We start from the raw sequence: 26913 nt of genomic DNA, 5'->3' as shown, positions 1-26913 counted from the left end.
AAAAAAAACCTCAATACAAGCTTCTGTAAACTAAAAACAAAAGTACTGTAGCAAGGCAGTAAAAGTACAATCAGGCAAAGGAAAGACATGGAATTCAGGGTTGTGATTGCTTCTGGATGGGAATGACTAGGGGTGCTGCTAAAGCTGGTCCTGATACACATACTGTTCCCTAACAATGGGATGATGGGAACATGGGTCTTCATGGTATGTCTAATATCACGTTTTACAACACATTTACATTTATAAAACAACTTATGTCCTCAAAAAAAAAAAAAAAAAAAGTCAGGGAGATAGCTCAGCAACACAGCACCTGCCTGGCAAATGCAAGGTCATGAGTTTGATCTCTGGTACCAAAAGAAAAAAAAGCCTGGCATGGTGGTACACATGGGAAGTTGTGGCAGGAGGATTACCATGAGCTTGAGGCCAGCCTGGGCTACATAATTCAAGAGTAGCCTGAACTATATAGTAAAACTAGCTTCTTAAAAAATTATACACACATACATATAAACTATATATCCACTACAAGAGTCCTCTGGGGTAGGGACTGTCATTATTAGATGAAGAAACTCACATTTACGTAGGGACCAGTTATTTGCTCTGAATTACTAGCAAGGAAGCCCACAAGCTTTAAGAATAATTCCAATTACAAATACAATCCACATACCTCCAACACATACAGACACACATACATATACACACACATAGAGGACATTTGACTAAACAACTTTTTATTGAAAGAGCGTAACATAAAAGCAAGCTGGGGACAGAGGGTATTAAGGTGGAAGCCTTCCCAAGATTCTAGTCTGATTCCTATGAGCATCAGGGAGGGAAAAGATGCAAACCCAGAAAGGAAAAATGGGAACTCCAGAATGATCAGCCTAGCCTGCTCTAGACCCAGGGTTCTGTCAGGGTCAAAGACCAGGGAGGGAAGGAGGGCTGTTCTCATCTGCCAAGTTATGTGCTGAGGTTCACCACCCCCAACTGCCTCAGGCCTCCAGGAGCTTCCCCAGGAAGCGGAGGTTGAGGATCTTGAGCTGTTCATCAAGGTCCATTCGGACAATTCCGTCCTCGCCGTCGATGCTCAGCAGGACTCCTGTGGCTTCCCGATCCTCACCCAGGATCACCTTCACCTGAGGGCCACACAACCAGGATCAGAGTTCATGTTAGCAGCCTGACCCCCATGCGTACCCCTACCCCAGCCCCAGTTCCTACCTTGTTGTTCTTAGTGGGTGTAATGGGCTCCAAGTGCTCACTGGAAATGCTGACCACCTTTTCACTGTCCTTCAGGTACACAGAGCACATGCCTCCCTGCAGGTAGAGACAGCACCAATTTAGGACTAAGTCACAAGAAGTTCAGAGCTCATTCTGAAAACTCAATCCCAAGAGCACATGGGAGCAGGGAAGGCCATGGCTGGCTCTGGTTCCAAGGTGTTTGGGCCGACGGTGTGGGGGTGGATAGGGCGTGTGTACGCGTGCCATAATACCAGATCAGCAAAGGAAGATCAAAATGAGGCTCATGTCACATGGTGGTGTGGTGGACACCTGTAATCCCAGTACTTGCATGGCTGGGGCAGGAGAACTATTGTGGGTTCAAAGCCAGCCTAGGCTACATAATGAGTTTAGGGCCAGCCTGAACTACATAGTGAGACCGTCTCAAAAACAAAAACAAAAACATAGAATGAGGCTCATGTAAGACTACTACCCAGGCACTGAACTCTTTATGTCCGCAAGGGGCCTTAGCTTCTTTCCAGCTGTTCCTCTCCCAAGGCCTGGTCTCAGGGACAGCCTCATTGGTCATCAGTCCCTAGTCAACCTCTGGACTCATCTTTGTTACCTCCATCACCAACTACCCTCCAGTTCTGAGGTCTGTCCCCTCAGCCCTCTCAACAAGGCCCTGCTAAGGGCAGCCTGACTACCACCTAGCTTTTGGGTCCCAGTCTCTCCACCCAAGCTATCTCTGATACCATAACAGAGACTGAATTCCAAACCACAGATCCGAGCCCACCACGCCCCTATCTAGATTCCTATAGGCTCCCCAGTTCCCTTACCCAGCCACTTTTCCGGCCTCTCTGCTCAACTTCCCCTTGGCTATTTATATTCCAGTCACAACAAACATAACTCAGTGCCCTGATCATGCCAGGCTTACAAGCAATTCCCTCCATATGGAACACACTGAAGCTCGCTTTTCCCTTGGCTTACTCCTATTCATTTCTCAGGACTTGGCTCTGATGTCTCCTTCACCAAAAGAACCACTGGATTCCCTCAAAGATGGGTACAGTGCTTCCTCTGCATCCTCCTTTGTCCCCTTGTCCTCTGTGGAGGCCTCATCACATCTCTGCCCACATTCACCTGTCACTGTCTAGGGACATGTCTTGTCTCCCCCAGTGGATTGTGAGGTCTATGAGGACAAGGGCTGGAGCTGCCTCAGTCTCAGGTGTTTGACTGATTCAATCAATATTTATTAGATGGTCAACAAAGTGCTGGGCCTGCACGTAGAAAGTAGGGCTCCCGAGAAAAGTTTTTTTAGTGGCTGGAGATCAGCCGAATGCCTCCTGCATACTAAGCCTATGCTCTTAACACTGAGCTACACTCCCAGCCCCAAGTTCACACACTGTAAGCAAAGTCTCACACCAAGGTAAACTTCTATGCTTATAGGAAGCAGGTAGGTAACATAGAGCTACATGAACAACATAGCCCGGAACCCGCCAGGTGCTGCCCTGAAGGGTGAGAGGCCTAACCTAGACACAGAGTGGAAGGAGACAGGGAAAGTGTACAAGCCCAGACCCTGACATGGGAGTGTATGGAAGGCCTCTAGAGTGGGCAAGCCCAAGGTTACAGAGGCCTGACACCAAGCCCAAGCCTAGCTCAGAGGGCACTCAGCACCTGTGATCTCTCAAAGGGCTGTAACGAGAACCACAGCTTTGTGTGCCAGCCACAGTTCCGGGCCACAGGTCTCAGCCCTGAGTGTCCCATTGCGATACACCCAAACCTCTCCACATGTGTCTTTCGACCTATGGATGGACCTAGTAGGACCATGGTCCTACTAGACCATGTGATCAGACAGTTATAAAGCAAACAGCAACCATGAGATGGGAGAACAAGAAGATGATGCCAGCTCCCCATGCCCTAGGCCCACATACCGTGACACTGCGGATGATGCCGGTCTGCCCTACCACCTGTGTATCCAGGTAGGTATCCCGCACCTTCACCTGGATGTCAGTGGTTACCCAGTCGCTGGAGTTCTGCTCAATGCCTGAGCCTGGTGTGTGTGGGTTGTAGCCACCAGGGGAAGGGGCTCCAGGTGTCATTGGACTGTAGCCTACTGGGCTCGGGCTGGGACTTGCCTGAAGGGGAAAGGAGGTCAGCATCATTGGGACAGTGTAGCTGGAACAGTCATCTGGCCTAGTCATCCCTAGAGTCTGAAGTGCTCCACTGCCCACACCCTCAGGAGATCCTCTGAGGACCAGTACCTGGTAGGCCATGGGCGAGGGTGTAGGATGGTAGCTGGCCGGAGAGTGGGTGTTTTGGTAGCCTGCCGGGCTGGGCGCCACCTGGTGGTAGCTCTGGGGACTGGGACTGGGCTGGTAGGAGCCTTGAGGCGAGGGGGCCGCGTAGGGCGAAAACTGGTCTGTGTTGTACCTGCAGACATAGGACAGAGGGGAGTTTGCTGACAGCCAGGGAGCAGAAGGCAGGGCAGCAGGGCTGCAGGGTACCCAGGGGACTCACATGGCGGGTGTCCCTGGTGTCTGCGGGTTATACTGTGGGTTGACCTGGGGAGACGAGGGGTCTGGGTAGCCAGGTGTTTGGGGGTTGGGGGTTCCCCCATAGGCCTGGGGGGATGGGGTGGGCTCATCATCGAAGGCGTATTCATACTCTTCCTCAGCCCTGTCAGGGATAGAAGCCGATTAGGGATGGTGTCCACACGGCAGTCTCACTTCGACAGAGCCCCCACCGGAGGCACTCTGACATTACCACCGCTCCACCGCTGAGACAGTGAGGCACAGGGCTGAGGCCACACACCCAGGCAGTCTGTCTCGAGCCCCTCAACTCCTGCTGAGGGACTTGGGGTGCCCCCCACCCCCTAATATACCCCATGCTGGGCCCAGCCCTCACCGTGATGGTGTGTTGGGGTTGTTGGGGTCCCATGCCCCACTCTGGGCAGGGGTGCGGCTGCCATCATGCAAGGGTGTCTGCGAGCCGTAATGCGGGGTGCGACTGCCTAGAGTGGGGAAATGAACTTGTCTGCTGCTCTGTCCTGTAATTACCTGTCTCCCTGCCAACCTTCCTTGTCCCTGGAAGCACTCACCATCCTGGAGGGGCGTCTGGGAGCCATACATGGGGGTACGGGAACCAGAGCCATACATGGGTGTCTGGGAACCATACATGGGCGTCCGACCATAGTTTGAGGTCATGCCACCTGGTCGCCGTGAGCCGCTGTGGGTACAGAACAAATGCAGTGGGTGGGGGCCACTTGCCGCCTGTCTCTCCACCCCAGCCCACTGCAGCCTGCCCGTACACCGTGGTGAGCCGCTGGCGGTCCACAGAGATGGTCTGGCAGGTGGAGTGCAGCTCCACACGGGCCGTGGACTCTGTGGCATCTTTCACCACGCCAATGTAGCCTGGTGGGAGGCAGGGGTGAGGCTCAGGCACTATTCCTCCCTGTCCTCCCCAGCCTCTGTGCAGCCTTGCAGGTCACCTTTGTAGGGGCCCTGAGAGATGCGCACAGTCTGGCCAATGAGCTCGTTGTCTCTCCGTCCTCGGCCCCTGCTCATGCCACCACCACTGCCACCTGGGCTACCAAAGCCACCATGCTGACCTGGGGAGGGAGGAGAATGTCACCACTGCCCAAGACCATGCCTTCCCCACTCATATTGTACCTGCAGCCAAGACACCTTCAAACCCCCTTTGATTCCCCCAAAGCTGGGTCAGTCAGGAACTATCTCTGTCCAACCCAACCCTGGGCTCTCATCCCATCTGGGCTGTCATGTACAACTGTCCTCCCATGGCCATGGGCCCCTCCAGATGAACAGCCCAGGCTCCTCTCCAGCCCCCAACCCCCACCCCATCTCCAGATACATCCTAGGCCTCTGGTCCCCTCTCACCTCCACCACTGGGGTGCATGGGGCTGCTGATCCGTGGACTCATAGGTGCAAAGCCACCCACAGTGAAATTGGTCACATCTCGGGGCTAGAAGAAGGGTAAGTGCAGGAGATAAGGGTGACAGTGTCTGACCCAGCCCCCCCTGCCACACTGACTGCTCCCATGAGGGACAGTTCCCACTTGGACTTGCTCGGAAGCCATCTCTCCTGGTGACAGTGTTTTCCTTTCCCTTTGTGGAAACTGTCACCCTTCTGCCTTCATGAGCCTAAGAGCCCAAGAGGCCTTGGCCACTCCTGGCCAAGTAGTGGAAATGAGATGTGGCTAGTCAAGGATTTAAGTACCTAGTGACATGAAAACTGTAGACCAGGGCACTTATCTCTTCTGCAGGACTCAAGAGTTCACCACCTGACCTCAAGTGTCCAGACCAGATTCTCTTTCCTAATTCCGTCAAGTCCCACGTCAAGGCATTGCGATTGCTGCGCTCCAAGTTACATGGCTCCATAACTTCTCACTCAGCTCTTTGCTCAAACACCCCCTTCCTTCCCTGAAACACCAGTCTCTGATGTTCCCTCATCATCCCGTCTTCCCACCCCATTCAGGGCCTGCTGTCCCCGCACCCTGAAGCCTGTGCTCCCTCACGGAGTACCAGCTCAGGGACAGCAGACTCTGTCTCGCTCACTGCAGTGTTTGCAGTGTACAATACCCACAAGGTGTTCAATGAGATCAAATGAGTGAACCATCTGGTGAGCAGCTCAGAATCCCAGGGTCCCACAGACCCTCACCTTCAAGCCCCCGGCCAGCACCAGGTGGCGGGTCTTGCAGACAAACATGCCTCCATTCTCCACCAGCTTCTTGCAGTGCAGGAAGGCGAAGTTTCGGTAGATATGGCGGATCTCACCCTCCCGGTCCTGGGCAGAAAGGAGAAAGGGGCTCTCTGAGTCACAGCCCACAGTTCCTGCAGCCTGGGCTAAGGGCAAGAGCACAGACTTACCGAGTGGGGGCCGTCGATGACCTTGACGATGTCTTTGACATGGATGTTGTTTTGCTCAGAGTCCAAGGCTACAGCAAAGCGGTTGTCCTTCTTCTGGGTCACAGCCTGGTGCCTGACAGTCACCACCTTCCCATACATGTTCAGCACCTATGGAAGGAGGGATGCTGAGGGGTGAGGGGAGGGTGACGAGGAACAGGCCCTGTCCTGAGCCGGATGAGCCTTCCTTGCATGAGGCTGTCCTAAGCTCTGTGGGATGTCATGGCTGCAGGGCAGGCAGAGTCAGAGCACTACCCCCAAGGCACTGTGTCCCCCAACAACATCCTGCACACTTTGGGAGGAGACTCCCCCTCCTGACTGAGCAGCAGGGACCTGAGCCATGGGAAGCAGGACTGACATGACCAGAACAGCTATTTGCCTATCCCAAAGCTTTGCTGAGTTCTTCATACAGATTTCATCTACATCACTAATCTTCCCCTACTTTTTGTCTTTCTAAGGTAGGGTTTCACTATACAGGTCAGACTGGTCTTGAACTCACTAAGTAGCCCAGGCTGGCCTCAGACTCTTGGGGATCCTCCTGACTCAGCCTCCCGAGTACTGAGATTACAGGTGTGCACCACCACACCCAGCTGACTTCCCCCTTCAGTAGACATTATCTATCTCACTACAGACTGCTGTCTCACAGTGGGGAAATCATGTCCAGTGTAGATGAGTCACTCGGTCAGGGTCACACAGCACAGAAACAACAGAGTGGAATCATGCAGATCCAGAGCCCAGGACCCTAATCAGTGTGCACTCGGACTTGTGTATCCATGAGGAAGGGGTGAAGGGTAAGGGGGACTTGCAGCCCGCTGTCCTTGGAAAGCACCAAATGCCAGGGTGTGTATCTGACCTCATGGACTTGTTTACAGCCAATGATGCAGATACTGCTTATTATCCCCACCCTGTGGGGTATGAAACTGAAGCACAAAGACAAATTCACACAGCTGGCCTTGACTGAGCAAACCAGCAGAGTCTGGAGTCTTAGGTACTATGCCCGCCTTCCAGGATGAGGGCATCATGGGAAAGGAAGCCCCTAAAAGCAAGCACCCCCCACTACAGAATGTGACACACATACCTGGAAGGTCTCCCGCTCTAGTCGCACGATGACACCCACAGTCCGGGGGTCCAGCTGTACCAGCTCACCCCATTCATGTTGGCCCCCAACATCCACACCTGATGCTGTCTCTGAGCAGAGCTGCAGGTCTCGGGGGAGCACCTTCAGCTGCAAGGAGAAGGCAAATGGTGAGGCAGCTGGTCGCCTATCCTTTAGGGTCCCCACTGCCACATCCTCCACACTCCTACCTCATGCATGGTGAGGTCGGAGAAGAGGATGACAAAGTTCTCCTCCACTCGAACAATGAGGCCTGTGTCACCTTCAAATCGGCCAGCGATCACCTTCACGTGGTCCCCCATCTTGAAGTACTTGCGAAGTTCCTGGGCTGGGAACTCCAGCATGTCCTGAAGGAGTGGGCATGGGGATGGCCAGGAGGTGAGAGGAGCCTAGCCCTCTCATTGTCAGAATCTACATGTACTCCTGCAAGATAGCATGGCCAAAGCCCATGCCAGGCTCACCCAGGGCCACCAGAGGTCTTCAGGGACAGCAGTCTCCAGGGAGAACCTTGACATGGAAGCCTTTTATCCCACAAAGACAGTCAGCCTGACACACACACAGAAGGCCTCAGTCACTGCACAAGCCTTCTAACTAACCAGGAGTCAGTGAACCTCAGACACACTACCCTGGCCTACACACACATATTCTCTCTCTCTCTCTCTGTCACATCTTTATAAGTAGATAGAAACAGGAATCCATGGTTACTCAGGCTACTCCAGTTAATCACACCCTCAGCACAAACCCAAATATCCTGATTTTTTAACGTAAAGACAGGCCAAACCGTTTTCCTGTGTCTGATACAAGACAAGCCCTTCAGTGACACAGCCAGTTGGGTATGGTGGCACATGCCTGTATTGTCAGAACTAAAGAGGCTGAGGCAAGATGACTGCTGTGAGTTCAAGGCTAGCCTAAACTACATAGCAAGACACTGTCTCCACCGCCAAAAACAAAACAAAATACAGCAAAAACAACAAAATGCAAAATAACACACACAAAAAAATACAACAAAACAGCAGATACAGCCACAGTGGAGACAACTCAGTGGCTGAAGACTACCTGGGATGCATGACAGCCTAGGTTCCATTCTCAGTACCACAAGAAAGAAAAAGAACGACCCTTTGGATGTACGTTTCTCCCTTAGACACCACACAAAGGCAGGGGACACACACCTGTTCTCCCCCCAGGACTGCCACGTGGAACACATGTGCCCAGTCACCAAAATAACACCCTACGATCCCCCAGGGCCAGACAGGGCCTACACCCCAGGTCCCCAGAAGCATAACCAGACATACATACTGTATCCAAACCACCACCAAGCACAAGCCTACCACAACCGACCCAGCCCCATCTGAGTCACGCATGTGTTACTACCCCATCTGATACCCACTCAACGCCTGGCAATGCTGGACCCTGTACTCTGCCAAGAGAAGATAAGTGGGTACACCACTGCTAGGACAGTCACACATAGGCAGAGGCACCCCATACTCTCGCTCCCTAACCCTCAGACCCAGCTACCCAGGATGCTGGACCCACCTTGAGGTCCTCGTGCTTGGGCATGATGGTGATCTTGTTACCGTCCACACTGAGAACCTTGCCCTGCAGGTTGATGAGCTCGCCCTCGCATACCTCCACATTGTCCCCAGGCTGGAAATTGTGCTCCCGTTCCTTCCCTGTGTGGACGGTGCTGAGCTGACAGCTGGCCCCAGCCACACTCCTCTCTGACCCAGGGGGCCAATGGGGACCACATACCTGTGCTTTCTGTCACCACCTCCAGGTCGATGCCCTCTGGCTGGTCCTCAAATTTTTCTAGCTCAGAGAGTGTGGGCTTCACACCCTCTGTGATCTGAGCCCCACAGACACAAGAGGAGACAGAGGAGATCACAGTCAGCTCTGCAGCCCAGGAACAAGCCCAGGTGACTCACTGTCCAGGAGCTGGAACCACAAGAAGGAAAGACCCTGCCCCTCCCCCAGAGCCTGGGCCCCCAGGACCCTCACCACAGCAGACATGGCGAAGCTCTTGAACAAGAAGCCCTTCCGGCTGTAGCGGTTCCCCTCAAAGATAAGGAAATCACCATCAGAAGCAACGTCACCCCCTAGGGACCTGGGATTTTGTTGGGGAGAGAAAACAGAAAGGGAGTCAGGAAGAACCAGCACCAAAGGCAGACCAGGCCCTCTGCACATACCCCCGACAGGAGACTTCTCACAGTGCCCAAGGCCACACCACGAAGAGGCGCGCAGTCCACCTCTGAGCAAGCTCACCTGCTCTGCCTCCCTTACTGCAGGTGGGCTCTAGGTGGCAGGGCTGCACTGTCTCTACTCCTCGCCCTTCCTCTCCCTCTCTCAGGAACAGGGCCTGGCACCTTGCAGGTGCTCAGTAACCACCACCTGAGCAAGGTACCAGCACGGGACACCCATGACAGCACGCCCCACCACTGCCACCCTATGACATTAGAAAATGCTCTTCATCTCCCAGGTGAGGAACTCGAGCTCAGGGGGCCACCACATACCTGGGGGCTCGGCCAGCAAATCTGAGGTCAGGGTTTAAACCACCGTGGTTGCACTCTAGGCCAGAGCTCTAACTACCTGGTTCCGCTCTGTCTGTGCTCTCAGCCTGCATCTGGGGTGCAGGCGCTTGGGTTTCACTGGCCCTCAAGTGGAGAGGACAGTTACCTCCCTTTTCCACAGGGAATGCATGGAGAAGCAGGCGGGCTCCTCCTCCCACGCACTCAAGGGAACATGAAAGACAGGAGTCTCCTGATGGGACCGGCTCTAGGCTCTGCATCTGACAGGCAGGAGGCTGAGACTCTGAAAAGCCTGACATGATCAGTATGTGATCCTACCAGGAGTGGTGGCACACAACTATGGCCCCAGTACTGAGAGGCAGAGGCAGGAAAATCTCCAAAACTTCAAGAACAGCCTCGGCTGGGCTGGGGATTTAGCTCAGTGGCATAAGTACCTGCCTTACAATTACACAGTTGTGAGTTCGATCCCTGGTACCGATAAAAAAAAAACAGCCTGGGTTACATCGTTGAGTTCAAGACCAGCCTGAACTACATCGCAAGACTTTGTCTCAAAAGCTAAAACAGGGGCTGGGGATTTAGCTCAGCAGCATAAGCACCTGCCTTGCAAGCAGGTGGTCGTGAGTTTGATCCCCGGTACCGATAAAAAGAAAAAAGAAAAAAAAAAAAAAAAGTAAAACAAAAACAAAAATAAGAACAAATAAACGTATATACATGTCTATGTACATGCATATACTCCCATTAACCACAGTATGTGCCAGTGCTGCGTGGGGCACGGGTACTTATGAAATCAGTGCTCACCACTGGCCTGGGCACTGGGGTTGTAACCATCAACACCAATGTCTGTGGTAGAAGAAACTGAGGCTTGAAGGTGGGAAGTCACTAAGGCTATGCTGTGCTGCAACCGCTCCCCAGCCACCCTGCAGGGCCCATCCCCGGAAACATGGGCCACCAGCACGTATGGGGACACAGGGAGCCAGGCCCAAGGTCACGCTCACCTGATCTTCTCAGCATCGAAGAGTCTCTGTGGTGGCCGCTTGAACTTCTTCCTTTTGGCAAACCAGTCTTTCTGGTGGAGGACAAGGGCCATGGGTGGGAAGGGGAAGGGACGAGGGTGGCCACCAGCAGGGATCCGCACCCGCCACCAGGGCCGCGGCTCACATACCAAGCTCATGCGGGCCTTGATGCGGTCGTAATCGATGCGCGGGATCATCTTCAGGGAGATGGTGTTCTGGCTGGGCTCCACGTAGTCCACCTGGACAGGCCAGAGGTCAGTAGCCTAGCCCTGCCCTGACCCAGACAAGAGGGTACAGGGAGGGAAAAAGCTGGGCGGTGCTGATGCCTCCCAGATACCCCTCTCTAATCTGCTCTCTCCCCTCTTCTGCAACGGCCACTGCCTGCCTGCCACTTCTGCCGAGTGTGAAAGGTCCTTCACGCCAGAACAGCCACAACTGAGGGAAGGACTCCTTCCCAGCTGCCCTTCTCCTGGCACCTCCACTGAGTCTTCTTCTCAGGCCCCCAAGCTGGAAGCTTTTTTTTTTTCATTTGAGACATGATTTCTCTACATAGTAGGTAATCCAGGCTAGCCTTAAATTTATGATCCTCCTGCCTCAGCCTCCCCAGTGCTAGTGCAACAAGCATTAACCATCACACCCAGCTTGGAAGCACAGTTGATTTCCTTCTTCCATGTAATTCACATCCGACTGGCCAGTAAAAACTCGGTCATTTCTGCCTTCAAAAGTCCCAACCTCAGCACTCAGAAGACTAAAGTAAGAGTTCAAGGCCAAGCCAGGCTACACAGCGAGTTCAAGGACAGCCTGAACTACATACCGAAGCCTTGTCTCAAAAAAGCCAAAAAATAAAAACATCCCCAACTTCAGCGAAACGTGGTGATGCATGCCTGTACTTCTAGTACTTGGGAAGCTGAGTAGGACAATTACTAAGTTCAAGGTCAGCCTGGGCTACACAGTGAGTTCAAGGCCAGCTTGCACTATAGAGCAAGACCTTTTCTCAAAATGAACAAACAAAAAGCCCCTCCCGACTTCTTCTCTGCTTTTCTACCTCAGCCTTCCTCCCAGCAGCCAGCTCTCTGGGGTCCCTGGTCCTGCTGTGGCCCTCCAGCCTACTCCAGGGCTTTGCAGCTTGGCACCGCTGCTCTCACGGGTCAGCATGTGAGCAGCTATCCCAGGCACTGGGGATGATACCACCACTGCTGGCCACTAGATGCCAGAATTATTGACTCCTCTGCCAAGTGACCCAATCAAAACTGTATCCAGACTTTGCCCAGTGTCCCCTGGCAACATCACCCAGGGCTGAGAATAGTGACCTAATCACAATACAGGCACCAGAGTAATCCTTTATAAACCCAAGTCAGACAGTGTCTTTAGACCTTCCTGCCTCACACCAGTGAAGCCAAGTCTCCTGTGCCTGTCTATGCCTGTGCTCTACTCCCTCTGCTCCAGCTGGGGACCATCCCATTTTCTGCACCACCCCTTCTGCCTACACATATGCCCCAAGACCTGGCCATAGCTCCCTGTTCACCTTACACCTCACATCCTAGCACGGATGGCCACCCCTCTCCTGTGCCCTCAAAACAAAACCCAGGCCCTGCTTCTCCTGCTCTGAGGGAGGCCCTGCTCCCCACACCGGAGAGCAGGTGGGAAGGGCAGAAGAAAAGAAGAGGATGAACCAAGGAGGCCTGATCCCCCCGGCTGCCCCAGTTGCCCCGCCTCCTGGCACCTGAGCTATGTCGTCCTTGTAGATGCCTCGCTTGAGGCGGACCCAGGACTTGGGCTTCAGGTTGGCCACCTCCTTCACCACCTTGAGCACATCTGTCATCTCCTTGATGGGCACCATCTGCTGGTTCCAGTAGCCAAGCCGCAGGTTGCCCACACCTTCGATGGCCTGCTTCACGTGGGTCTGCTTGTAGGCCTCCACGTAGATGTACCCCTTCACGTGCTCGGGGGCCACCACAGACTTGATCTGTAGGGGCTGCGGGGAGAGTGGTTGGAGGAGGTGGACAGTGAGGAGCACTGCTGCGAGGAGCTGGAAGGACTGCGGGCCACTTGGCACATGCTCTTCCAGGAATTACCCAGGAAACACCCTTGCAAGATGACAGAGGCAGAACGCAAACCAACAAAACTGCAAGTTTTTAAAATGTCTCAAAAGAGGGGCTGGTTAAATTATGCTTAGCTACACCACAAGATACAATGTAGCAGTGAGGTGGTAGTGTAATGGCTCAGTAACAGAAAGCTTGCTTACTTGCCCTGTCCAGGGTTAATCTCAGCACCCACTAAAACACAACACAACAAAACAAAACAAAACCAGAGGGAAGAACTGTGGGAGACCACCACACTCTCTCTCCTGAGAAAGGAACTCTTGTCACTACCTGCTCCTAACCTCTCCTTTACCCTATTCACTGAGATAACAGAGCTGGCTACTCTGAAACAAACGTTCCCTTAACTGGCTAAAAGAATGTTACCAAGTCAGGCTGAGGCATCTGTGGTCTCAATAATAGCCAAGAGGCAATAGGCCAGCAAGAGCAGCCTGTGTGATGATGCCTGGAATGGAGGCTCAAGCAGAAGCCTGGGCGATTCCAGAGCTAAGACATGAGACAACATCTCAGCTGAGGACTCAGAATTATGGCTTCCTAGCAGTAAAGGTGCCAGCCTTGCATATATCAAAACCACCTGTGCACCGCTAATTAGAGGCCTCTGTGACTGGACAGCTACAGCGTCTCTCTTCCCTATACACATGGCCTAGAACCCTGCCCCTCCCTGACTGATACCAATGAAAGCCATGAGCTACAGGAGACGAAGCCTTTGATTTCAGAGAGAACAGTGGGTCATCCCAAAATCCTCAACTGCGAAATAGTCTGCCTTTGGCATCCCTGTGCCATCCTGCCAGGTGGGTTAGACAGATACCCTCAGCAGGGGTTTCCGTAAAGGGAGGGAGGGAAAGAGGGAGAGACCCTCATACAAGATGTAACATGGATGAACCTTGAAAATAAATATATTTAGGATTCAGCTCAGCGGCCAAGCACCTGCCTGGCAAATGTGAGTTTGTGAGTTGAATCCCTGGTACAAAAAAAAAAAAAGTTAAGTGAAGGCACTAGTCACAAAAAGCCACATCTTGTATGATTCCATTTACTCAAATATACAAACAGAAAATAGATTAGCAGTAGTTATCAAGAATATGAGGAAAGGGGGCTGAGGATTTAGTTCGATAGCCGGTACCAAAAAAAAAAAGTGAGGAAGGAGGAGAATGTAGCTTGTGTGGCTGCTACATGAGTTTCTGCTTTATTTATTTCTGATGCCTTTTTTTTTGTACCAGGAAACAAACTCAGGACCTCACACTTGCCAGGCAGGTGCTACACCACTGAACTAAATTCCTAGCCCCCTATTTTCTCTCTTTTTAAGACAGGGTTTCACTTTGTAGTTCAGGCTGACCTTGAACTCACTTTGTAGCCCAGGCTGGTCTCAACTTGAAGCAATTCTCTTGCTTTAGCCTCCTGAGTGCTAAGATTACAGATATGTGCCACCATACCTGGCTGGGTTTCTTTTTTTGAGTAATGGAAAGGTACTAGAATTAGATATTAATGCTTATGAGCATAATAAAAATACTAAAATTCATGAATTTTACACTTTAAAAGAGAGAAAGTTTATAGCACATGAACTGTACGTCCTCTTTTTTTTTTTTTTTTTTTTTGTCTTTTTCCTTTTTATCGGTACCAAGGATCGAACGCATGACTGCCTGCTTGCAAGGCAGGCGCTTATGCCGCTGAGCTAAATCCCCAACCCCACTTCCTCTTTTTTTAAGCAGCTAGTTTACTCCAACCGTGGTTGTAGTGGCATAAAACAGAAACCAAGCCAAGTGCAGTGATACATGCCTGAATCCCAGCACTCCGGGAGACTGAGGCAGAAGGACTGAAAGTTTAGGCCCATCCTGGGCAATGTAAGAGACTTAGAGAACTCCTATTTTGAAATTAAAAAATTTTAAAAGACTGGGGATATAGTTCAGCGCAAAGGTCCTGGGTTTAACCTCCAGTACTGCAAAAAAAAGGAAACTATTTAAATGCCCAACAACAAAGATCATTTAAACAAGCCATGACCCTGATCTAGCCAATTAATTACATTAGCCTGGAAGAGTCTAAAGCAGATCTGAAGTGATACAAAAAGGTCAAGGGAGAGTCTTAGGTGAAAAAAAGCAAGATGTTCACTGCAATAGCCCAGAAGTAGCTTTCTATCCTCACCAGGCCACCACCTACAGGACTTACCGTGTCTGTGAACTGGTAGGCGATGAACTTTCGCATCAAGGAAATGGCTGTGGCCCGTTCCTCCCCAATCTGGAAGGAGAGAGGCAGATGGGGGAGAGCTGAACAGATGAAGGGCAGGACACGGGAAAAGAGCAAGAGATGGCAACCAGAAAGATAAAGGAGAAATGGAGAGAAACGAGAGACCAGGTGGAAGAGGAGGGGAGCGGGTGGGGCAGAGAGTACATGAGCCCGTGTGCAAGCAGGAAGGAGAGGTGGGACCTGAGGGACCAAGAGACTGACAGGCCAGCGAGACCACACAGGCGGGCAGCTCTCCCCCAGAGGCAGCCTCCCCCAAGGCCTGAGGCCAGAGCACACACCTTACATTTGACAGTCCACAGGTTGGGATCCCTGGACAGCAGAGGGGAAAGGGAGCCCGTCAGAGGAACTGCCACCTCTCCAAGAAACGCCACATAGTCACAGCCATCCGTCCTCCCTCTTTGCACAGCCCCAGGGGCCCCACCACCTCATCCACAAACAGAACACCCTCCTCTCTCCCATCCCTGGCCGTGTGCGCAGGACTGCCTTGACTTGTCTCAGCCATCGGCCCGGGTGAGCACCATCAGTCCCTTCTCACCTCCCGTAACTGTTCCAACCCCCTTACTTGACTCCTGGGAGCAGCTGCTGCTGGGTGATGTCATCCGAGAGCTCATCAGACCCCCCGTAAACCCTGCAGGGAGAGCGGCAGGAAGGAGGGTGAAGCGCACAAGACCCCTTCCCTTTCTGTCTAGGGACCCCAGCTCCATACGTCCTTACGTCTCTCCCACAGATGATTTGGCGTATTTCTTCATGTAATACTCGCCCAGTTCTTCTTCTCGCTGGTCCCTGAAGGACAAGGGAGAAGCAAACATGAACTGAAGGTTAAGGAGGAGGTGGGCTGACACATCCTCCAGGTTTCCCCAAGGAAGCAGTTCCACTGGGACCCCTCTGTGCTCACCTCCAGAGGTTCTGCAGGCGGCGGGCCCCAGACCGGTCTTCGTCCAGAACGACATTATCAATATTGGAGGCTGGAAACGAAGGGGCAGAGGGCTAAGCTGGGTGCAGAACAGAGGCCTGGGGAATGTGGTGGCTCAGGGGCTGTCTCACTGAGGAAACCCCGACCCCTCACACCTACTCTGACCTCTCAGCATCCTGCGTCTCCTCACAAAGACTTGGAAACAGGGCTGCCTAGATGTTGGGGAGCACCAAGCAGTCTGCCATTTCATAGCCACTATCTAAACGCACCCTGACTTCCACCCGCACCTCTCTGCCACCCGTAAGGCTCAGTCGCCTGCAGGAACACACACATTTCCCCAGGTCTGCTGTTGCTACAGACCTGGCCCCAGGCTCCCTGACTCTGGACCCCATGTGAATCAGATCTTCCCGGACCACACTGGGCCAGGAGTAAGGGCAGGATGCTGCCAAAAGGCAGAAACCTCAGGATATGGGAGGAAAGTCACAAATTGCACTTTCCAGGTTCTTACCTTCAATCTCTTCTACTTGGAAGAAGAGGAAGAGGTGGTGGTGGTGGTGGTGGTGGTGGTGGTGGTGGTGGTGGGCGAGGGCAGACAAAGTATGAGCCAAATTATAGCAGCAAAATCAACCAATAGGTTGCGGGGAGGGGAAGGAAGGGTCACAGGAAGGTCAAAAACCAAAAGTAAAGGCCAGGCACCAGGTGGTTGGGGAGAAGCCGAAATGTATGAGGTGCACAGAACGGAAAGTAACAGGAAAGGGGGCACTGGCCCAGGAAGTGGGGGGCATCTCAGGACAGAACCCACCCACCCTACAACCCACAGAAGGGATTCACTGGGGCCCTGGGGTCCCAGAACTCTCTCCCCACAACATCCCCTACCCCAGAGTTCCCGCCCCCCACTCATGGGCCTAAAAGGAAAAGGGTGGGGAATTGGTCTCTCTGGCAAGGACAGAAAGAAGCAAGGTGAAGAGGGTGGGCACTGGGGCGGTGCAGGCATGAGGTAGGGGAGCGGCTGGGCACACCCCTCACTCTGGGATTCCAAGGCAGGGTCCACACACACCTTTCTCTAGGATGTCCTCGGCTCCGTCCTCCCACTGGTCCTCATCCTCATACTCATCGTCCACATCTGAAACAGGAGGCCAAAAGCTTGGAGAGCAGTTGGGGAAAGCTGACACCAGGACAGCAGCTCCCAGGAGAGGAAGCATGTCCCCTGGAATCCCTCACACAGACTAGGACACTTCAGCTCAGGCTGACAAGGCACTGGTACAGCAGGGTTAGGTGTCATGTGAAGATCCACCTGGCTCTAACAGTCACCTTCCCCGCCCCATCCACGTACTCCCCCCCTTTTTTAAATTTTGTTTATAAGGGGCTGGGGATTTAGCTCAGCGGCATAAGCGCCTGCCTTGTAAGCAGGCAGTCATGAGTTCGATCCCTGGTACCAATAAAAACGAAAAAGACCAAAAAAAAAAAAAATTTTATTTATTTTTTGGTCTTTTTCGTTTTTATTGGTACCAGGGATCAAACTCATAACTACACACTTGCAAGGCAGGCGCTTATGTCGCTGAACTAATACGTATCCCTTTTTAAAAATAGGGTTACAGGAGCTGGGGATTTAGCTCAGCGGCATAAGCACCTGCCTTGCAAGCAGGCAGTCATGAGTTTGATCCCTGGTACCGAATAAAAAATAAATAAATAAATAAATAAATAAATAAATAAATAGCATTACATAGGGCCAAGATTTAGCTCGGCAGCACAAGCACCGGCCTGGCAAATGCCAGGTCACTGAGTTCAACCTTTGGCACCAAAAAAAAAAAAAAAAAAAACTACACATTGAGCATGTTGGCAACATCTGTAATCTCACCACCACTCAAAAGAGGCAGGAGGATTGCTGCAAGTTTGAGCCTGGTCTAAATAGTAAGTTCATGGCTAGCCTGAACTGCATAGTGAGATCCTGCCTCAAAAAAAAAAAAAATAATAATAATAATATATACATACATATATACACACACACACACACATATACACATATACATAGACAGATAGGTATTTTATTTTAAAAATTAAGATCACAAACTGAATATGGTGGTACACACCTGTAATCCCAGCATTAGGGAGGCTGAGTTAGAAGGATCACTGTGAGTTCGAGGCCTGCCGGGGCCACAAAGTAAGTTCCAGGCCAGCCTGAACTGCATAATGAACCTCTGTCTCAAAAAGACAAAAAAAAGGGGCTGGGGATTTAGCTCAGCAGCATAAGCACCTGCCTTACAAGCAGGCAGTTGTGAGTTCGATCCTGGTACCGATAAAAACGAAAAAGAAAAAAAAAGACAAAGAAAGAAAGAAGGAATAACAAAACAAAATAAAATAAAATCTATGCCCAATGGGCTGGGGATGTGACTGAGTAGTAGAAGATGAGCCTAGCATGAACAATGCTCTGGATGAAGCAATTCACAGCTACATAAACAGAAGGCAGACAAAAAGGCAGACAGACAGAATGAACTGAAGTGATCTCGCATGTCCTGCTTAAAGCCTGCCTCATACCCTGCTCCAGCTGTGTGCCTAGCTGTGTGACATACCAGCCTCGTCCAGAATGAAGCCGCCATGTCGAGGTTTTTTGGGGGGCCGATCGTCATCTTCCTCTTCCTCTTCTTCATCATATTCTTCTTCCTCTTCCTCCTCCTCTTCTTCCTCAGGTTCCTCTTCCTTCTCACTGCCTGCCGCACTCCGACGCTCTTCCTCTACCTGCAGGGACGAGGTCAGGTTGGGGCACCAGGGCTTTCCTAGCCTCAAGTCCAGAAAACAACCACACCCTTCATAAACCTGACCTCCAATCTCCAGGCCTGCCTGGCCAAGCGAGGCCCCTCGGCTCTGCCTGCACACCCTTCCATTCTGGCCACACCCTGGTTACCGTCCTAACAGCACCACAGGGCCCGGTCACCCAACCATACCTGGGAGCTGGCCTGATCCCACCTGCCTCTAGGTCCTCTATTGAGCCAATGAAGTGCCAGCTCCACAGAGCTCAGTCCTTGGTCCCCATCTCTGTCCACCCCGAGCCTTCAGGCCCGTCTCTTCCAATCCTTGGCTGTGGAGAATGGCTCATGACAGTAACTCCCACGCGTCTGCTTCCAGTCTACACTGCTTGCCAAACTCACTGAGCACCCCTGCTAATGATGCTATGGACTTTCTGTTGCCCTTACCTACAGGCCAAAACGTCTCCCTCGTGGCTCACCCTTATGGGGGTGAGGGGGCTTTGCTCACCTCGGCTCCACCCAGGACCCTCTCCTCCCTCTGTGCACTCTCTCCTTGTGTCACCTTATCTTCTGCGACCTCTGTCTCTGCAGATAGCACTCTTTCACCTCTAATCCCCAACTCTTCCAAAACTGGAGAACCCCTGTGTGCTAGCAGCTTTCTGGATGCCTCCCCCAGATATCTCCTGGGTCCCTACACCCACCATGTCCTACACTGACTTCAGTGTCTTCCCCAGACTTCTGTTGGCCACCTCCGGCTCTGCTTACACACCAGGTCCTTGTCACTTCTGCCCCTTAGTCTCATGTCTCCAATCCACCCCTAACCCCGCCCCATGCCTAGGCCTCCACTCTGCCCTGGCCTCCTCCCTCTTTCCTGGTTTCTAATCTCACTTCCTATACCAGCCACAGAATTAACCAGTCCACAGTCAACTTTGCTTTAGTACTGTGGATGGAATGTAGGGCCTTGCATAGGTGAAGTACTTTACCACTGCGCCAGAGCCCTACCCCCAAACTTTAACTCCCTAACTGCATGACTCTGGGTCCACACCTATAGCCCACTTACCTACTATTTTAAGTTCACTGGTATTTTTTTTTTTTTTTTTTTTTTTTGGTCTTTTTTCCTTTTTATCGGGGATCGAACTCACGACTGCCTGCTTGCAAGGCAGGTGCTTATGCCGCTGAGCTAAATCCCCAGCCCTGTTCTCTGGTATTTTTAACTACTTTAAAAGTGTTTGCACTTTTATTTTTGTTGGAGGGGGCTCTTCTGTCTGCTTGCTTATTTTGGCAGTACCTGGGCCTGACTCCAGGGCCTGAGCATGGAGTTACTTTACCAGCCTTTTTTTTTTTTTTTTTTTTTTGAGACATGGTCTTGAAATTGCCCAGGCTGGGGTACAGTCTGAAATTCTGCCTCAGCCTCCGAGAGTGCTAAAATTACAGGCATGGCCCATTACCCTAGGCTTGAAATGTTTCAAAGTACTGCCAGGGGATTTAGCTCAGTGGCATAAGCACAGTGTTGTGAGGTCGAGTTTGATCCCCCTCCTACAAAAAGAGAAACAAAGAAATGTTTCAAAGTAAAACCTTTTGGAATTTTGCTTGTTTTAACTAGAAAGTAACCATGAAGGTGAACTGAAACATGTTTTTAAATCCAGCAAGATACTGTACAGGCCAGATAAACAATGACAGTTAGTAAATCCGAAGTGTTCAAGATAATTTTACACAGGCCAAGCCTGGCGAAACACATCTATAATCCCAACACCTGGGAGGCTGGAGCAGGAGGCTTACTATGAGGTTGGAACCAGGCTGGGCTATGAGATTCTGTCTCAGAAAAACGAAAAAAGGCAACTTTGCACCAAAATGAAACTTACTCCATGATCCATATAGACAAAACTCAGGAGGCCCGGCTTAAAGGGCAGTAACTTTCACAGTGCATGATTCAACAGTGCCTTAGGGTCTCCTCCTCAACCCCCCTAAAGGCGCTGCTCACCACAGCTGACTTGCAGTGCATCCTAGGTCTCAGGGAACCAGGATTTTTTTTTTTTCTTCTTTTTCCTTTTCATCGGTATCAGGGATCGAACTCATGACTGCCTGCTTGCAAGAAAGGCGCTTATGCCGCTGAGCTAAATCCCCAGCCCCCAGGGAACCAGGATTTAAAACTCCAATCTGGGGGCTGGGGATTTAGCTCAGTGGCATAAGTGCCTGCCTTGCAAGCAGGCAGTCATGAGTTTGATCCCTGGTACCGATAAAAATGAAAAAAAAAGACAAAAAATAAAAAAAATAAAACTCCGATCTGACTGGAAGTACATGCTGTATCTGCGGCCTCCCCTCTTTCTCTCCGTTTCCCCCTCCCAAACTTTTAAGTCACAAATGCACCAAACTACCTGTACTACATTTTTTTGCCTTTTATTATGTATATACTTATTTGATACTGGTGACCAAACCAAGGGCTTCACCTATGCTAATAACAACCCCCCCCCAGCCCCAGCCTCTGTCCTGCCTTCACCTATGCATACCAAGTAGCTTTAGGCCGGGGTATAGCACAATGGTAAGGTGCTTCCCTAGCATGTCAGAATCTGGGTCAAATCCCAACACCACAGAAAGTAAATATAACCAAGTAAGCCAGGGCCAGGAGTGTATGCCTATATTCTCCGTACTGTGGGAGACTGAGGAGGAGGAAGCAGGATTTTCTTTTTTTTTTTTTTTAATGGTACCGGAGATCAAACTCAGGACCATGCGCTTGCAAGGCGGGCACTTATGCCGCTGAGCTAAATCCCCAATTTTTTTTTTTTTTTTTTTTGGAAGCAGGATTTTCAACCCAGTCTGGTCAGCTAATAAGACCCTGTCACAAAATTAAAAAGGGGTAGAGGAATAACTCAGTGTGAAGGCTCTGGGTTCACACACACAAGTAAGAACAAAAATTAAAGTCAGCCAGGTGTGGTGGCACATACCTATTAATTCCAGCACTTGGGAGGCTGAGACAGAAGGATCCCTGTGAGTTCTAGGCCAGTCAGGGCTACATAGTGATTCCAGGCCAGCCTGAACTACATAGTGAAGCCTTGTGTCAAAGCAAAAAAAAAAAAAAAAAAAAAAAAAACCTGCCAACTACCTTACAATGTCTCACATTTTAATGATCCAAACTGTCACAAAATAGCAGCTTGATTTCAAGAAATCCTATCATCATGCCCCTTGCCAGATTAGAGAAAGAAGCCGTCTGTTCACAGCTTGCCTTCCCTTAACAATGTGAGATCTCTCCTGCTACTACGTTTGGGTAACCATGGGGCTGCTCACCAGCTCCTACACAGTCATCCACACTCCCAGCTGCAACTGTCACCTTCGAAGCTATCTCTGCTTCAGGCCTGCAGCTCTGTGGGGGAGGCTGCGGTCCCTTCTACACCAGGAACACTGACTGAATGAACAGGTTACTGGGGTCATGGAGGGAGAAGCAGCAGACACCTTATTTCCCACCCCAATCGGTGTAGCCCTGTCCTTCAACCTCCATGCCAACACTTGGCCATCTAAAAAGCCTCACTCTGCCCTCCTGCCTCACCTGGTGACAGCAGAGCAGCCAGAAGGTGATTCAACTCAATCTAATGTTGAATCAGTGTTGAAGCACTGAGAAAGTGAGACGCACACAGTATAATCCACAATGTCCCAGCAGGAGAAGGAACTGGGGATCCTGGCCTTATTACCCCCAGGCTTTAATCACCACGCAGTGACTTGAAGCCATGAGTCACAGACCAAGAGCCCAGTGCTTTAGCTTGAGCAACGCAATGGCCCCTTATGTCAGCCTCCCACAGCCGTACCCCACTATGTCATTCCAGGCTCTGCTCCTCCCTGGAAGCTGAGGACTCCCCAAAAGCCACCACAAGACTGATAATCAAGTGCCCTCCGGGGGCAGGCAGGCACCATAAGTAATGGAGTACATCAAAACATGCCCATGGCACCATCTTGCTTTTTCCAGGACACAGATACATGAAATCTTTCCTAAATCCTGCTGCAAGGCAAGCATGATGACAAATAGGAGCTGATAAATACTCGTGGGAACCGGAGACAATTCCCAGCCCAAGCCAGTTCTGAAGCAGGGGTGCTGCGGATTATTGATCCTGACTCCCACACTGCTGTTCCTATTTTCTCAGAAAAGCAGGACAGTGACTTTTTTGTGCACAAAATCTCCCTTAAAAGTGTTGGCTACTAATTTAAAAATAAATTTAAGGGGGGCTGGGGTGTAGCTGGGGTGTAGTATGAGTGGTAGCATGCGTAAGGCTCTAGGTTCAATTCCTAGTACATTTAAAAGAGGAAGAAAGGAGAAAGTCAATTTTAAGGGCTGGGCAATAGAACTCAGTGGTAAAGCACTTGCCTAGTATGCACACAGATGTAAAATCTCCAGAATCGAAAGAAAGAAAAGAAAAGAAAAGAAAAGAAAAGAAAAGAAAAGAAAAGAAAAAAAGGGAATTTAAGTTTCCATGCATTAAACAAGACATCTAACTGGGGATGGCACTGCCTATAATCCCAGCACTTTGTAAGGCTGAGCCAGAAGGATCCCCCCAGTCTAGGCAACATAACAAGACCCAGTCTTAGGGGAAAAAAATGTTAAACAAAAATGTTAAAAAGTTGGAGACATAGCTCAGCGTGAAGGTCCTGGGTTCAATCTCCCAGTGCAAAGGAAAAAAAAGACATTTATAATATCCTTGTCATCTCTTTATTTGTTTGTGACTGCTGCCTATCAAGTGCAAATTCAGGCCTAGGGATATAGCACAGTGGCACAGCTCCTGCTTGGCAAGCGCAAGGTCATGAATTCAATTCTGGGTACCAAGAAAAAAAAGACAAGACAGACCAGAGGGAGGAAGGAAAGAAGGAAGAGAATTCATAAAAGCAAAGATTTACCTGGGGAGAGATCAGAACATCTGAGTAAACACTTCAAATATTTACATCTTCCAACCAAAAATAAATAAATAAAAGAATACTTAAAATCAAAAAGGTGATTGCTTCTTGGTTCCTGAAACAGGCATTCAAGAGACCCAAAGCCAGAGTAGCACTCTTGAAAAAAATGTAAGACCACAACCCCTGAGAGGGTGTCAAATCTGTTCCACAATGAATTCAAGGCTCCATCTCACTCAGTTAAAGGCTGATTCTTCACCACGACCTTGATCCTACAGGACCAGACACAAATGCTCCCTGACTCTCATCATGTAATGCTCTGCACCACCTAGGGATGTCAGCAAGAAGCCCATTTACTTCCAGATGCTGCCCTTTAACCTGGGACCAGAATCACCAACCAAAGTAGACCTTTCCTCAAAACTTGATGAGAAAATCCTCGCTGGGTAAGGAAGCTCTCAGTAATCTCAACTTCCAAGTTAATGCAGGCAATTCACAAAGGCCTGCCTCAAAAAGGCCTGGGGATATAAATTAGCTCTTCCAGAATTCAATCCAGTGGGGAGGGGGGAATCCTACATGATTTGCCTTTCTTACTCTGATCCAGTCGAATGGACCCTCTGTTTCTCATTTCTGCTTGAACAAAGCAGACAAGTGCTCTACTTTGCACCTGGTGATCTCTTACTGAAACCCTCTTCTTCTGGATACCCACACAACTCACTCCCTCGCCTCCAACAAACCTAGCTCAAATGACATTGTCTCCAACTCATCCTGATCACCCTACTCAAAGTCCATCCAGGATTGCCTATTGGCTTTTTCTGCTCTATTCTTCTCTAGTCACTCTGTAGCTTACCACAGGTTGAGTATTCTTCATCTGTAATGCTTAAGACCAGAGATGTTTTAGATTTCAGACTTCTTAGGATTTTGGAATAAATGCACATACATAATGACCTATTCTGGGGATGAGTCCCAAGAATACATATGAAATTCATTTATGCTTCATATATATCTTATAGATATACCCTGAAGGTAATTTTTATGTACTATTTTGAATGCATTTATGTTCAGACTTCAATCTGTCACATAAAGTCAGGCATAGAATTTTGTATTTATAGCCAAGCGTGGTGGTACACGCTTGTAATTCCAGCACTCCAAGGACTGAGGCAGAAAGATCCTTGCAAGTTCAAGTCCAGCCTGCACTACAAAGTGAGCTCAAGGCCAGCTTGGATCCCATAGCAAGACCCTGTCTCAAAAAGACAAAAAAAAAATTCCATTTATGACATCATTTAAGTTTCAGACCTGAGGCCTGGGGAATGTAGCTCAATAGTAAGGTGCAGTGGTGGCAAGATGTCGGGGAGTAGAGTGGGAAAAAGAAGAAGAAATGTTGTATAGGTACAAATTCCTTTTTTTCTTTCTTTCTTTTTTTTTTTTTTGTCTTTTTGAGACAGGGTCTCTCTATGCAGTTCAGGCTGACCTTGAGCTCACTTTGCAGCCCAGGCTGGTCTCGAACTCACAGTGATCCTCCTGCCTCAGCCTCCAGAGTGCTGGGATTACAGGTGTGAGCCACCTTGCCTGGCTACGTAGAAATTTCTTATGATGAATGCTGTCATTGCGTACATCTAAAATGTACCAGTAAAATTTTAAAAATAGAAAAAAAAAAAAAGAGTTTAAAGAAAAACAAAAAAAGGCTTAAGTTTTTTTCCTAAACTGAAATTTTTTTGGTTCCAGGGATCGAACTCATGACCTCACGCTTGCCAAACAGGGCTTATGCCACTGAGCTAAATCCCCGGCCCTAGGATTCAGGTTTAACAGCAGTGCTGGCACTTCATGATAAATGAGCTGGTTTTGCATTGTTCTTTGGTACTGGATTGTTAATAGTTTTGCCATCACTGCCCTAGTACAAGGGAAAATAAGTTTCTGATTTGGCAATATTTTACTTGTTTATTTATTTATTTATTTATTTATTTATTTTGTCTTTTTGAGACAGGGTCTCTATGCAGTTCAGGCTGGCCTTGAGCTCATTTTATAGCCCAGTCTGGTCTCAAACTTGGCATAAACTCCCTGCCTCAGCCTCCAGAGCTCTAGGATCACAGGCATGCATCACCACATGGTTCATCTTACTTCTTTATATATGTGTGTGCGCATATATATATATATATATATATATTTTTTTTTTTAAAGTTTTTTTGAGACAGGGTCTTGTTGGGTAGTATAGGCTAGTGTTGAACTCACAACATAGAACAGGCTGGCCTCAAACTCATGGTATACTCCTGCCTCAGCCTCCTCAGTGCTGGGAGGACTGTGTATCACTACACCCAACTGGGAATATTTTAAACTTTCAGATTAAGAATACTCAACCTGTACTCAGTCTACTTGTCAGTTATGTTTATTTACACTCACAAGTATACATCTATTTACATGTTTTATTAACATGTTACAGTTGCACTTTAAAATCTATAGTTTATTTGGACAGAGAATTATGCCCAGCACACAGTACCACACACATTTCTAGGATAACTGGGCACATCTACAAATAAAAACAGCTAATAGCCCTTCCCATACACACTTACCAGGTGCTCTAAACACACGACCTGTTAGCTCACCATATCTGGTGCATCCCATCCTCCACAATCTGTCCCTCTTCTTTACTTTGACCTGCCGCCTTTTCTCTCTTTCGGGACAATCTGGAAGCTCCCAGAAGCCCAAGCCCCTTCTGAGTCGCTCTGTACTCCCACAGGGGCCTCTCTGCCCAGGTCCAGTCCCCAGGCGCAATGGCTCCCCCGGCGACCCAGACACAGACCTCGGCCTCCTCGCCGTCACTGCTGCGTTCACTGTCCTCCTCCTCCGAGAAGTTGCTGTCTTCGCTGTCCGACATCTTCTGCTCCTGTAAGGAAAGACTGTGGCCTCACCGCATCCCATAATCCGAAGCTCCACCCCAAGCCTCAGTTTCCCCGCAAGTTCCCTGGAAGAAGGAAAATCCCTTGGCGCACTTCCGGCAGCCTCGTTCTGACGATAGCACACCTGAGCGGAGAATGCCATCAGCTAACACATCCCGAGAATCCAAATTCGGTCTCTACATCTCCCTGGCCCCCAAGAGCCTCAAAGTCTAAACCCTGGCCCTTACCACTTAGATTCCACCTTCGCCTTCCGTACCAGCTGCTCTTAGCGCTACGCAGAGTTAGGGTCTTGCGAGCTCTCGCGAGAGCTACCCGCTGGCTTCACCTAACGCGAGATTTCCGGATCTAGCCCACAAGCGACGCTCTTCCAGGCCGACATC

At 50.1% G+C, this 26913-nt stretch overlaps 1 protein-coding gene across 3 annotated transcripts; it reads right to left on the bottom strand.

Moving 5' to 3' along the window:
- Positions 1–711: 711 nt before the first annotated feature.
- On the bottom strand, positions 712–26913 carry Supt5h (SPT5 homolog, DSIF elongation factor subunit). 3 transcript variants are annotated; one of them, XM_003467261.5, is made up of 30 exons: positions 26761–26913; positions 26437–26520; positions 18597–18762; positions 17084–17149; positions 16535–16546; positions 16009–16078; positions 15828–15896; positions 15676–15741; positions 15392–15422; positions 15036–15104; positions 12500–12751; positions 10926–11015; positions 10759–10829; positions 9237–9342; positions 8991–9084; positions 8775–8911; positions 7433–7588; positions 7206–7352; positions 6092–6238; positions 5883–6008; positions 5103–5187; positions 4697–4816; positions 4517–4619; positions 4307–4434; positions 4114–4219; positions 3727–3885; positions 3471–3639; positions 3141–3344; positions 1213–1308; positions 712–1130 (listed from the first exon to the last, which is right to left on the bottom strand). In XM_003467261.5, exons 2-30 carry the CDS (start codon positions 26509–26511, stop codon positions 987–989), a joined length of 3264 nt encoding a protein of 1087 aa, XP_003467309.1. In that variant the 5' UTR covers positions 26512–26520; positions 26761–26913; the 3' UTR covers positions 712–986. The 3 variants fall into 3 exon arrangements, with proteins under 3 accessions (XP_003467309.1, XP_063108806.1, XP_063108807.1); XM_063252736.1 differs by lacking the exon at positions 26761–26913 and adding an exon at positions 26658–26752; XM_063252737.1 differs by lacking the exons at positions 16535–16546; positions 26761–26913 and adding an exon at positions 26658–26751.

The sequence above is a fragment of the Cavia porcellus genome, unplaced genomic scaffold (genome assembly GCF_034190915.1).
Source record: "Cavia porcellus strain 051 isolate PalLab524CR breed Dunkin Hartley unplaced genomic scaffold, mCavPor4.1 scaffold_7, whole genome shotgun sequence".
NCBI classification, from domain to species: domain Eukaryota; kingdom Metazoa; phylum Chordata; class Mammalia; order Rodentia; family Caviidae; genus Cavia; species Cavia porcellus.
Note: the sequence above shows the minus strand (reverse complement) of the source record. Positions and strands in the feature narration are given on the sequence as shown.

Excerpts from the sequence above, each read along its gene's own strand:
- Supt5h (XM_063252736.1), bottom strand. Across the intron at positions 15,742-15,827 it reads AAATCATCTGTGGGAGAGAC|GGTTTACGGGGGGTCTGATG; the intron begins GTAAGGACGTAT and ends CTCTCCCTGCAG. Across the intron at positions 9,343-10,758 it reads TTCGATGCTGAGAAGATCAG|GTCCCTAGGGGGTGACGTTG; the intron begins GTGAGCGTGACC and ends ACAAAATCCCAG.